The sequence below is a fragment of the Globicephala melas genome, chromosome 10 (genome assembly GCF_963455315.2).
Source record: "Globicephala melas chromosome 10, mGloMel1.2, whole genome shotgun sequence".
In the NCBI taxonomy this organism is placed as follows: Eukaryota; Metazoa; Chordata; class Mammalia; order Artiodactyla; family Delphinidae; genus Globicephala; species Globicephala melas.
The window spans coordinates 57,306,265-57,318,694 of record NC_083323.1 but is presented as its reverse complement, the minus strand read 5'-3'; the positions used below and the strand labels follow the sequence as shown (position 1 = coordinate 57,318,694).

The window sequence follows — 12,430 nt, the reverse complement described above, 5'->3', positions numbered from 1 at the left end:
GGAGGTCTGCACTGCCTGGAGTTGGGTCCTTTGCTGCATCCATCTTCTTCCTCTGATGAACCCTCACCCCACCAGCATGAGGCCAAGATCCGCTCCCTGACGGAATACATGCAGAGCGTGGAGCTCAAGAAGCGGCACCTGGAAGAGTCCTATGACTCCCTGAGTGATGAGCTGGCCAAGCTCCAAGCCCAGGGTGAGGCCCTCTTAAACGTCCAACCCCCCCATCCTGGGATCTAAGATCGCAGAGGGGACAGGGAGGGAAAGTGACAAACATCACAGGAAACCACCCAACGGCACACTCACCAAAGCATTAGACTGAAATCGTGGAGTCCAACTCACATGCTGCTTAGCACGCTCTTGCGCGTAGCTCAGCTTCCATGAACCATAAACCCTGCATTGTTCTGTGTCCCTGCTGTATGAAATTGGACCGTCCTCACCCAGAAGAACATCCCTGTGGGCCCATTCTGGGTGGACGTGCCTTGCTGTGCCTGGAGCTCTGGTCACAATGTGAAGTTCTGTCCGGAGGAGGTAGGTCTGATGTAAGCTGTCTTCCCCTCTCTCCCTCAGAAACTGTGCATGAAGTGGCCCTGAAGGATAAGGAGCCAGACACACAGGACTCAGAAGATGTGAAGGTGAGTGGGGAAGGCGTGGGGAGGACTGGAGCCCAGCAGGGCTGTGCTGGTCCTCACTGAGCGGGTGTCTGGGAGTCTAGCTTTGAGCTTGGGGTGGGGTTGTTTGCAGAAGGCCCTGGAGCTGCAGATGGACAGCCACCGGGAGGCCCATCACCGGCAGCTGGCCCGGCTCCGGGACGAGATCAATGAGAAGCAGAAGACCATTGACGAGCTCAAAGAGTAAGAGTTCCCCAGGGAGGCTCGTCTCCACCTGGTCCCCTCCCCTTGCTGTGCCTACTCAGATGCTCCCTCTTGCACCAGGATCCGGTTCTTTACCTTCCATGTGTCATTCCCCTGACAATGACACGACTTTGCAGCCCAACTCCAGGAGGTACAAGGAGTGAGGACTAGTCCCTATCTGCAAGGCTATTCTGATTAGATAGCTCAGGGCCCCTCACCCTGTCATGGAAGCAGTGACCTGAGTCTGCCTCTGATACCCGAAGGTATAGAAGAAGGAAAGTGTTTGAGGAGCTGGGCTTCCCTTTGCCTCTTGCTGACGTCTTTTTGTTCTCCCCAATACCTCTTTGCCCCCCGCAGCCTGAATCAGAAGCTCCAATTAGAGCTGGAGAAGCTTCAGGCTGACTATGAGAAGCTGAAGAATGAAGAACATGAGAAAAGCACCAAACTCCAGGAGCTGACGTGAGTGACGGGTCTGCCTGCAGACCCTACTCAGACATGCTGCAGAGGCAAGACACAATCTAGATGTGAATATGGTGACCACAGGAAGCAAGTGCCTCAGAAGAACAGTTCGATGGGGTGGGGCAGGGGGAAAAAGGGAGGCTTCTGTTCAATATTAGCAGATATGGAAGGATGTGGGGGATGTTTTGTGACGTGTAAAAAGCAGGTTACAAACAGTAGGAATGGTGTAATCCCATAACAGTTATGTGGGATATGCATGCATGGAAGAGTCTGGAAGGATGGACACCAGAATGTTCCCGATGGTTTGATCTGTAAGTAGTAGAATCATGGGCTTTTTATGGAACTCGTTTACTTATCTTTTTTTTTCTTTTCTAATTTCTGCACTGTGAACATGGGTAACTTGTGTAATATATAATAATAAAATATAGATCAAAGGAATGGAGGAGGGAGGAGAGAGGGAGGCAGGGAGGCCCTGAGGGATTCTTCTGTTTCCCTCTTCCTCCAGATTTCTGTATGAGCGACACGAGCAGTCCAAGCAGGACCTCAAGGGTCTGGAGGAGACAGTTGTGAGTGGTTTCCTTCTCTGCCAGGTTAACAGGGTATGGGTGGAGGGCTTCAGTTCTTCCTCCCGATTTCTTCCTAACCCCATTCCTCCTAGCCTTTCTGCAAAGTCAGTCTGTGGCATGATCAGGACGCACCTTTTCCTAAAGGACGAGTGACTCATTTGTCTAGAGAGACTGAAGGGTCCAGTAATTTGGGAGGGGGAACGGTGACCGGGTATTTGGAGGACCCCAATTTTTCATCATTGTTTCCAGGCCCGGGAACTCCAGACCCTCCACAACCTTCGCAAGCTGTTCGTTCAAGACGTCACGACTCGAGTCAAGAAAGTGAGTGCCGTCTCGGGGTCTCCCCAGCCCCCATATCCTCCCCCTTTCCCCAGGCTTCTCCAGACCCTGTGGCCTTCAGTGGGGCTGGCTGGAGCTGGTCTGGGTGGGACCTGATTGGCCTCAGGACAGCCACACCTTTCCCCTGCCTCTGTCTCTCATCAGAGTGCAGAAATGGAGCCCGAGGACAGTGGGGGGATTCACTCCCAAAAGCAGAAGATTTCCTTTCTTGAGAACAACCTGGAACAGCTTACAAAGGTTCACAAACAGGTAAGAGTGAGGGTAAGGGGTGAAGAGAACTCTTGAGGCCGGGAGCCTAGGATACCTAAATCTTTGGAAGCCCTTGGATTTAGGAAAATCTACTTGCATGTTTTCCTTACTTTTCCCTTTTCCCTTTCCTACAAATCCCTTCTTTATCCCGTATTTGGTTCCACTTTTACCTTGTTCTTGGTTCTATGCCTGTTTTCCCTTTCCCAAAGCTCCCAGCCTGCCTCTGCTCAAAGTGGAATTCCCCAGGCCTACGCTGTTGGAGGGAAAGGTTGAAACTGATAGAGGTTTCAGAGGCATGGGGCCGTGACCGTACACAAGGGATACTGGTCAGACGTTAGCCAGAGACGGAGAGCAGAGAGACAAGAAGTCAGGAAGCTGGGCTTTCTCTCATGGAGAGGACTCCCTCTGCCTAGGCCTGGGGCAGGCACACAGGGCAATTACATGATGTCCTCAGACGGCCCAACTGGCCCCTGGTCAGGGCCAGTGAAAACTCCTGTGTATTAAGTTGCTGCCTCTCTATCCCCCTCCTTGCTGCTGCGGTTCCTTAGGTGGAAGACTGGGTTTCAAAGGTATGGGGTGGGGAGGTGGAAGGGGCAGTCCAAAGGAGTCAGGACAGGAAATGTTTGGGGCATACATAGAAGGATCACCCTGGCTAGCGCCAAATAGCTGAGCCTTGAAGACAGATGCAACAGACTGTCAACTGGCTCTTTTAACTGATTCGTAAAATAAACCCTAACCTATGCTTCATTCCCTTCTTTTCGAATCCACCTTAAAATTCGTTTTAAACTCACGTTCTCATTAAACTACAGCTTCAACTTCTTTTCTTCCCAGTGCCATACCCAGCATATATAGTAAATACCCAGTACATCTTCTTATTTTTTTAAATAATGAAGAAAATCCTAGAACTGTGGCCCAGTGGTAGTCCACAGGGTTTATTTATTTTATTTCGACCTGCAGAGGGCTTTAGTACCATCTTTCCCCCTTTACCTATTATAAAACAGTGTGAACAACATTATAGAAAAGTTGAAAGGGAAGAAACTTTTGTAATCGGTTTTGTCATTCTTTTTCATTTCTGTGTTCATTTTCCTTCTTAATCCAAATGCATATTACATTGCTTTTTTTCCCCAATTTTTGTCATTGTAGTAAAGTACACATAACATAAAATGTATGACCTTTAATCATTTTAAGTGCACCATTCGGTGGCCTTAAATCCATTTGTAATGTTGTGCAGCCATCACCACCATCCCTCTCCAGAGATAAGTCTTTTCATCCTGTAGAACTGAAACTCCATCCCCATTAAATAAGAACTCCTCATTCCCTGCTCCTCCACCCCCTGGCAACCCCCATTCTACTTTGTCTCTATAACTTTGACTACTCTAAGAATCTCACCTAAGTGGAATCATCTGGGATTTGTCCTTTTGTGACTTGTTCATTTCACTTAGCATAATGTCCTCCAGGTTCATCCACATTGTGGCACATTTCAGGACATCACAGGCTGTTTTCCTTTTCCCCCATGAAGGCTCTGCCTCTGTTCTAAGTCTCAAAGACCAAAAGCTACTCACCTATAGGAGAGAGGACTCCTAATATCCTACCTCAGGGGACACAAGACTAGAAAGGAAAACATGAGTGATGTAGAAACCTCTCAGTCAACAGAATCTTAAATAGCCAGGGCCATAACCCTATTACAAATTAAGCTAAGTTATTGTCACAGCAAAACATTGTTTATAATCTGTAGATTGTCCAAAATTAAAGGGACAATTCTCCCAGTGTTCCCTGCTGCACTGATTTACCTGATATCTTCCAAGGCCGGCTCCTCCTGCAATCTGTAGGGCCCTAGTCATTGTGTGAAACCTTGTAAAAAGATCAGGAAGTCTTTTCTGGATGCAAGGTGGTTAATACCACGCTGTAGCTTAATTTAAATGGGGAGAGGGACAGCCCAGGAAATCCTTGAACATGAAGGTAATGAGCACAAATGTTTGTGAGACTTCAAAACATTTTCTTTCCTTCCTATGGGGCGGCCATGTGTGTATGTGTATCTGTGTCTGTGTGTGTGTGCGTGTGTGTGTGGTGCGTGGGCTCCTGTATTCCAGCTTCTGCTCCTGCTCTACACTGCACCTAACCTGCACTCAACACCATCTCCACCCTCCAAACTGCTACTGTGCTCTTGCTGCCTCGCCCTGTGCATGCCCACAGAGTCATCTCTGGGGGAGGGGGAGGGGCCTCATTCCCATGGTTGCCCTGGGGCTGTTGGTCTGGCACCAGCTGTGAGATATTGGGGGGTTGGTGGTGTTTAGGCCAGGAGGAGACTGGAACTCTTGCTCTCCCAAGCGTTCTGGGCTACAGAGGAGTTGGCATGTTTTTGCTGCCTGGAAAATGATGGAACTTTTTCATGCCTGACCACCATTTGCTAAAGGGAGAAGGAAAGAACTGGCCAGAACAGCAATTAGGTAAAGGGAATGAGGCCTTTGGAGGAAACCACATGGTCTCCACCTTCCCTGACATGACTTTTCCTTATTCTCTCTCCCACCCTCACCCCCGACTCCGCTGCCTTGTTCGCCTCTCTCCCCGCCTCTTCGCCGGGGCTCGTCCCACAGCTGGTACGTGACAATGCAGATCTGCGTTGTGAGCTTCCTAAGTTGGAAAAACGACTTAGGGCTACGGCTGAGAGAGTTAAGGCCCTGGAGGGTGCACTGAAGGAGGCCAAGGAGGGCGCCATGAAGGACAAGCGCCGGTACCAGCAGGAGGTGGACCGCATCAAGGAGGCCGTTCGGTACAAGAGCTCCAGCAAACGGGGCCATTCTGCCCAGATTGGTGAGTGGGGAGTGGGCGTCAACAGGCGTACGGGAGGGATCACCACCTGGGGGAACCCAGCAAATTCCTCAGTGTAACCCCACCCCAGCCTCACCCCACCACCACTACAAAACAGTAGAAAAGTGAATTACCTTACTTGCAACTCAGTTCAGCTCTAGCTAAATGACCTTGCAGGGCAACTGCAAGGTAACAAATAGCCTCTTCACGGTCATTTTCCTTTCTTTGCCGCAGCCAAACCCGTCCGGCCTGGCCACTACCCAGCATCTTCACCCACCAACGCCTATGGCACCCGGAGCCCTGAGTGCATCAGTTACACCAACAGCCTCTTCCAGAACTACCAGAATTTGTACCTGCAGGCGGCACCTAGCTCCACCTCAGACATGTAGTGAGTGACCATGGGCGGGCTGAAGTCCCAACCCAAGGCTCTCTGCACCCTATAAGGCATAAGGCTGGGTTAATTATTGGGTGAGACTTAATTCTTTTCCTAAGTAGCTTCATTTCTAACCCTTTCTCAACTTCACACCTTTGATTAGAAGGTGGGCATCTGCCCTCCCAGCCTGAGGCCATGTTTGTCGTCCTCTGGTCTCTGGGGATGGGAGGGGTGGATGGCTTCATCCCTGAGGGTGAGTGTGGATCAGTGGTCCTCGGAATAGTGGAAGGTGGGTGCCAGAGGTTGCATCTCTCTCCTCTGCTCCATCCAGCTTTGCAAACTCCTGTACCAGCAGTGGGGCCACATCTTCTGGAGCCCCCTTGGCTTCCTACCAGAAGGCCAACATGGACAATGGTGAGTGAAAAAGATGGGTAACCAGCCTGTGGGATCCCCAGGGCAAGTTGAAAAGTATCAGAAAAGTAAGTGACTCTGCACCTACAGCTCAAACACTGCATCCCTTCAGGGTCTTGGACGCTTAGAAGTGGATTCCTCTGGTCACGTGCCTGTCCCAACCCTTCCCTTCCCTTCCCCTTCTCCTCTCCTCTGTGAGGGCTGAGGGAGGCTTTTTCTCAAACAAAATAATGATGCAGCTTGGGGTAGTTTAAGACGAGTGCCACAGACCCAGATGGCAGCTATGTTGCCAAGACACTTACCTCTTTCTCCAAGGGATTAGGATGAGAGAGGGTTTGAGGAGACCGTTAGTAACACCCAATCTCTTTTTTCCTTCTTCCAATCTTGTGTTCTCCATGATGTTCTCTTCAGGAAATGCCACAGATATCAATGACAATAGGTACGCCGGTTGCCACTGCTCTTGGGCTCTCTGGGTGGGACCAGAAGAAATGGTTACATTTCCCTCATGCCTTACTTAGAGGTTCGCTGGAGACTTTGGGGAAAGGAGGAGGAAATGAGAACCATTCTCGCCATCACTGTGTTGTCCAGGAGGTCCAGTCACCCCCAGCCTCGGTGTAGAACACTGTCCCCTCCTCCAATTCTCCCTGTGGTTCCTCCCCATGCCAGCTATGGGGGCTGGGAGAAAACGCCATGGACGTCTGATGACCTGGGTTTCCCTCCTACTTTGGGGAACTTTGTGACCTTGGGCAAGTCAGCTCTATCTCTCTGGCCTTGATTTGCCCTGTATTCCTGCCCTTCATTATCTCACCGGGATGCTGAGAGAGCAAAGTGACAGGAATGCTGTCATTTATACGGAGCTAACAATGCTGTGATTATGCTGGGTCTCTTCTTCCAGGAGTGACCTGCCATGCGGCTACGAGGCTGAAGACCAGGCCAAGCTGTTCCCTCTCCACCAAGAGACGGCAGCCAGCTAATCTCCCACACGGGCTGCTGCATACCTGCACTTTCAGGTAGTTTCAGGCCGCTTCCTCTGACCAGCCTCAGGTTGCCTCCTTTCTTGCCCTCAGCTTCTTTGTTTCTCCTGCTTTTTTTTAAATCATCTCAAAACTTTTACTATATAGTTGTCCCTCAACTCCTGCTGTCCCCTCCCAGGGGCTACATCAGAACTGCCCGGTGTCCCCTAGGCACTGGCCTCCCCTCCCCCCTTGTGCTTGGCCGTAGTGGGAACCACAGTACCGCCTTTATGCCACTAGGGGTCGCTGCAACATGTCAAAAGAAGTGGGCAAGGGCAGTGTCCATCTAGAGCCGCAACACAGGTCACAGAACCTAGTGGTTATTAGGAGACCTTGGGAGATCTCTGTGTCCTATACTCCTCATATCTGTATATGTCACCAATGAGCTTTAGCAAATGCCCCAGGAAGTCTAACTTTTTGTTCGTCTAGCTGCTGTATCAGCACTCCCCTCCAATCTTGCTAGTGGAGGTGGAAAACAGCTGTGTGCCCACCTCCAAGCCCCACCTTCACCTCTGTCCTGGGTCCTCTCCCCTGTTCCCTGTGCTCTCCTAGCAGCACAGGCACCTTCCTGGTTCTTGTGTGTCACCAGGCTTCTCGCCAGGTTGCTTTATGGCTCAAAACGGGCACTGGGATCCTGTTTTATTGTCCACCTTGGATCCTTGGAGAACGAGAAACGAGAGAACATGGCCAGTCTCCTAGTGGGCGGCATCCAAGCTGAGCCCTCTCCAGGGGTTTTCCAGGGTAATAGGCCAGGTGCACGTAGGCAGAAAGGCATGAGAAGCAAGCAGTGGGAATGGGGGAGGGAGAGTTAGGGAAGGCCTGTGGGTGGAGGAGCAGGAGATGGCAGGGTGGCGTCTGGCTGTTGATATCAAAGGAACAGGACTGTAAACCCAAGTTGGCACAGATGCCACCCTGTTCCTCTTCAGTGACCGGGCTGCAAGGTGGTTCCTCACAACCTCTTTCTCTTTCTTCCCCAGTTTCTAAGAGGGACTGAGGCCTCTGCTCTCAGCATGCTGCAAACCTGTGGTCTCTGATACTAACTCCCTTCCCCAATCCTTGTTGTCCGACTGTACTATGTATGATGTCTTCTCTTACTCTGTATCTCTTTGTACTCTGTATCTATATATCAAAAGCTGCTGCTATGTCTCTCTCTTCTCTCTGTCATACTCTCTAGTATCTAATGATGTATTTAGCAATTTCTAAGCATAGTATACCCTCCTCATTTGGGGCCATAGGGAGGAGGGTCAGTGTTTCTTCTTCCTCTCCTATATGCATCTCTCACACTGAATGGTGTTAGTCACGGAGATGATAAAAGGAAAATGGGAGCTAGAGGGCTGTGATCCTTCACAAACACACACACACACACATGCACATACACAAAGCCTTAAGCAGAAGAATGTCTTGGCGTCATGAGAAGATACAGAAATAGACTCTTCCTCCCTCCTCTTCCACATTTAGCACAGGGGAGGGTGAAATGGAAGGACTGCTTAAATTATACGGTGAATTTTCTTCAGACACCCCTCACCCCAACGGAGGGGTTCTGGGTGTGCACCTCTGCCCCCCGAAGTCTGCCTTTTGCCTCCCTCTTCCTGTGCCCCCTGGACAACCAAGAACATGGATTGCTCAAGGGACCACTTCCCTTTCTCCTCAAAACTCCTTTTGATATTCTCTACCCCAGAGCTCATGACCAGAACCCAAAGCTGCTTAAAATTATTTTGAAACATTGAGGAGGCCAACCCATTTCCAACAGTCTGTCAAATGGTTGCTCATCTGTCCACGGTGAAAGTTATAGCCAAGCGTAAGCAAAATGAGTCCTTCTTTGGCTTTGGGGGTAAACAGACTAGAAAATTCCTAAGTATTTTTTTTGCCACAATGATGGGCTGGATTCCTTTCTCTGTCCCATATTGGGCTGCATGTTCTTCCCGTCTCCACCTTTTGGTTTGGGGGCTTCCAGTTCATTGGCAAAATAGGTATCTCGAAATGCCTTCCTTTCAAGCTGGAGCCTGACTTTTCCCCGATGATACACATTAAAAAATGTTTTTTTCCAAAAAGAATTCCCTCTGTAATGTCCTCATCTGGTATTAAGTGCACTTTAAAGAAAAGGGCAGGGCAGATTTTCCAGAGGTGGAGGAGCCCAAGGGCTTGACCCAGGGGGCGCCCCCCACTCCCTATGGAATTGACAGGACTATTGTTTTGTTTTCATATCCTGTCCTACCACATGGTGCTAAGGTGGCTTTCCAGGTAACTGCAGGGATGGAGAGTGGAGGTCACAAGCCAGTCCAAATCAAGAAATATAACCTGGTGTCCAGATAGCCAGTCTTATCTGGGTTGGAAGAACAGGGTAGCAGGGCAACCCATCACCTAGTTTCTAAGTCAGGAAAGAAAGCTCAGTGTGAGTGTCAGCTGGTAAATACAGCCTGTATTGGCCTGTGACTCCTTCAAGCGAAAAAGTCCTTTCTCCCTTTACCTGTTAGGCCCTTTTTAGCAATTAAGGAGAAATGCAGGGAAAAAAAAAAATACCAGAGGGGTGTAGAATAAATCCAAGGCGGTGACATTCAGACATTTTTCAGAACCAATCTTATATAGAACCCTGACATAAAGAATAGCTAAAAGTGACGCAGACCTGGGCAGTTTGCATTTTTGTTGTTTGGTGGAAAATGCTTCACTAGTTGAGGAGCCCTTGAACAGTCCTTAAGAGACCCCAAGGATTCTGTAGAGTAGATTGAAAACCACTGCTCTGAGGAAACGGGTTCAATCTGGCTCCCCTGCCCCAAGCAAAGAGGGAAAGGGTGGGGTTGGTGAGCCACGCTGTCTCCAGACGCAAGTGGAGAGGAAGGAAGATACCTGTGCACCTGGAGACTTGTGCTAATGTCGGCCAGCAGGGCACCCAAGAATCCAGTGAGCTTTATGTAATCTTGCCACCAAATGACTCTTTTAAAACACAGAAGAAAATGTGAAGGTGTAGGGCAGATGAGGAGAGAGGTGACAGAGGGAACAGCCTTCTCTTTAGCAAGATGTAAGGGAAATGTAATTCACTTACATAAACAAGAAACGACACACACACAAAGCCTTCACCAGAAGCTTCACTCCACATCCCCCTCCTCCCACCCTCTCACCACATTCCTTTCAGAGAGCCAGGGTCTCCACGAGGGGCACCTGGCCTGCCCCCTCACATCTGCCAAAATGTTGCATGCCAGCGTGAAAGACAAACCAAACTGCACCAACCCCAGTGTGTATTTACTTGATGTACATAGATACCTTTAAAATAAAATAAATTCAATGATGGCTCTCCGGTGTTGTAAGTCTTTATCCCTCCCCAGTCTCACTCCCTTCCCTGCATGTAATGGCATTATGACAGCGTGGGATATATCCTTCCAGGTGTTTTTCCATATATTTACACGCAGGCTTTTTTCCCCCACTTGACAATATGTCCTAGAGATCTTTTCATGTCAAGATACATATTTACCTCATTAAAAAAATACATGATTTTTCATAAACGTATCCTATAATTTATTCAACCATTCCACTATTGGTGGACATCCATCTAGGTTGTTCGTAATTTTTAACAAAAAATGGTATCCTGTTTTCTTCACTGTTTTCCCCAGACCACCCTCAGCCCCAGCATCAGTTCCATCCCTCTAGTGTGTCTGCAACCCTCCCTCGCCAAGAGCTCAGCTCTCTTGTCCCAAGATTGTTTACCACAATCACCCTTCTACCCCCCATTTTAGAGCATAGCCCTACCTGTCTTCTCTGCTCTTCCTTCAGAGTTTCTGAGATAAGTGAAGAAAACCATACGACCAAAACACTAGGGCAATTAAAAACAGCTCCAGAGGTAACTTGACCTTTGGTGCTGATTTAACGTTCCTTCTGTGTGTCCCCGCTGTTTTCTCTCCCACTCTCCAGAGCAACTGGTCTAAGCCCTCACTCCTCAAGATCCCTTCTCACCGTCCTCTCTTAGGCAACAACTCTGTCTGTTTTAAAGGGTAAATTAAGGTGACTGAGTGTGTGAAATTCTTCACCTCCCCCCCCCCCACCTACACACTTAACCTCTGTCTATACAGATCCCTTTGCTTTCTCCCATCTGACAAGTGATAAATCTCCCTTCTCTGGACTAAATCAAGGCCCTTCCAGATCTTCATTCCTGAGGTACTTACAAAGACTCAATATATAAAATAACTAATGAGAGCACTCTATTCAGTGCTCTGTGGTGACCTAAATGGGAAGGAAATCCAAAAAAGAGGGGATATATGTTACAGTAGAAACTAACACAACATTGTAAAGCAACTATACTCCAAAAAAAATTAAGAAACTAAAACAAAAAATATATAAAATAACTAAAAGTGATGCAGACTTGGGCAGTTTGCATTTTCTTTGTTAACTTCTGTCTCAGTGATTTCTTCCCTTGTCCTTGGTAAGGTCTCCCTTAAAAGTGTGTTTTACTCTGTTTCTCTATAAGCCACTCCCCACCTTGTTTTCTCACAGCCAAATTTCCTGATGAAGTCCCAGGCTTCCCTTCCCCACTTCCTCACCTCCTAGTCATCCCGCAGCCCACCTGGATCTGGCTCTTGTTCTGCTGAAAGTGCTTTCCAAAGGTCACTAGTTGCCAAAGACAATGGGCACTGCTCCTTCCATGTCTTGCCTCACCTTTCCATGACATTTGACACTGCTCTCCATTCCTTCCTTCTCGAAATTCAACTCCCTTGGCTTTTGTGACCCTGCTCTCCTGGCCCCTTTTACTTCTCTGGCCACCCCTTCTCAGTCTTCTCCCACTAGCCTCTCACATGGTGGCCTATACCAGGGTCCAGCCTTTCCTTGCCCTCCCTGGGAGGTGTCATCCTCACCTACAGCTTCTTCGCAAAAATTAAACTTTTATCCCCAGCCCAGATCATTCTGCTGAACTCTGGGCCCATATGTCCGGCTGCCCTCAGGTGCCTCAAACACGGTCCAAATTGAACTCTTGTTTTCAACCAAAACTGCTCCTTTTCATGTCACCACCATCTCTCTACACCTTAGCCAGAAGCCTAGGATTCATTCTCAATGTCTCCCTTTCCCTCAAATCCCACATCCACTAAGGATTTTACAAACTGACATCAAACTATACCTTTAGATGCCAGCCCCTTCTTTCCATCCCAATAATCATTGTTTTAGTTCCTCATCTCGTGCCTAGACTTTTGCAGTACTCTGGTCACCCTCCAGAATGATGCCTGAGAGGTCTTTCTAAAAGCACGAAACCCACTTAAGGGATCTCTTACTTCGTAAAGAAATGCTTTCGGGTTAGCTTCAGGGCGGAGGTTATTCCTAGAAACTGGGCAAAACCGGAAGGCGGCGACTTTGCAGCAAAGAAGTCCTAGACCGAGGGGT

At 48.9% G+C, this 12,430-nt stretch overlaps 1 protein-coding gene across 2 annotated transcripts in view; it reads left to right on the top strand.

Moving 5' to 3' along the window:
• The window catches only part of KIF5A (kinesin family member 5A), a 28,097-nt gene extending 18,489 nt beyond the window's left edge, over positions 1-9,608 (top strand). The window contains exons 17-29 of one of the 2 annotated variants that reach the window (XM_060305517.1): positions 76-193; positions 568-632; positions 742-851; positions 1,209-1,310; positions 1,816-1,876; positions 2,126-2,197; positions 2,360-2,464; positions 5,059-5,275; positions 5,507-5,660; positions 5,977-6,059; positions 6,468-6,495; positions 6,952-7,066; positions 8,047-9,608. In XM_060305517.1, coding sequence (XP_060161500.1) covers positions 76-193; positions 568-632; positions 742-851; positions 1,209-1,310; positions 1,816-1,876; positions 2,126-2,197; positions 2,360-2,464; positions 5,059-5,275; positions 5,507-5,660; positions 5,977-6,059; positions 6,468-6,495; positions 6,952-7,030 — 1,194 coding nt within the window. In that variant the 3' untranslated portion in view covers positions 7,031-7,066; positions 8,047-9,608. Of the gene's footprint in view, positions 1-75; positions 194-567; positions 633-741; positions 852-1,208; positions 1,311-1,815; positions 1,877-2,125; positions 2,198-2,359; positions 2,465-3,012; positions 3,118-5,058; positions 5,276-5,506; positions 5,661-5,976; positions 6,060-6,467; positions 6,496-6,951; positions 7,067-8,046 lie in introns of those variants that run through there. The other variant, XM_060305518.1, reaches the window with a different exon arrangement.
• The last annotated feature ends 2,822 nt before the right edge of the window (positions 9,609-12,430 follow it).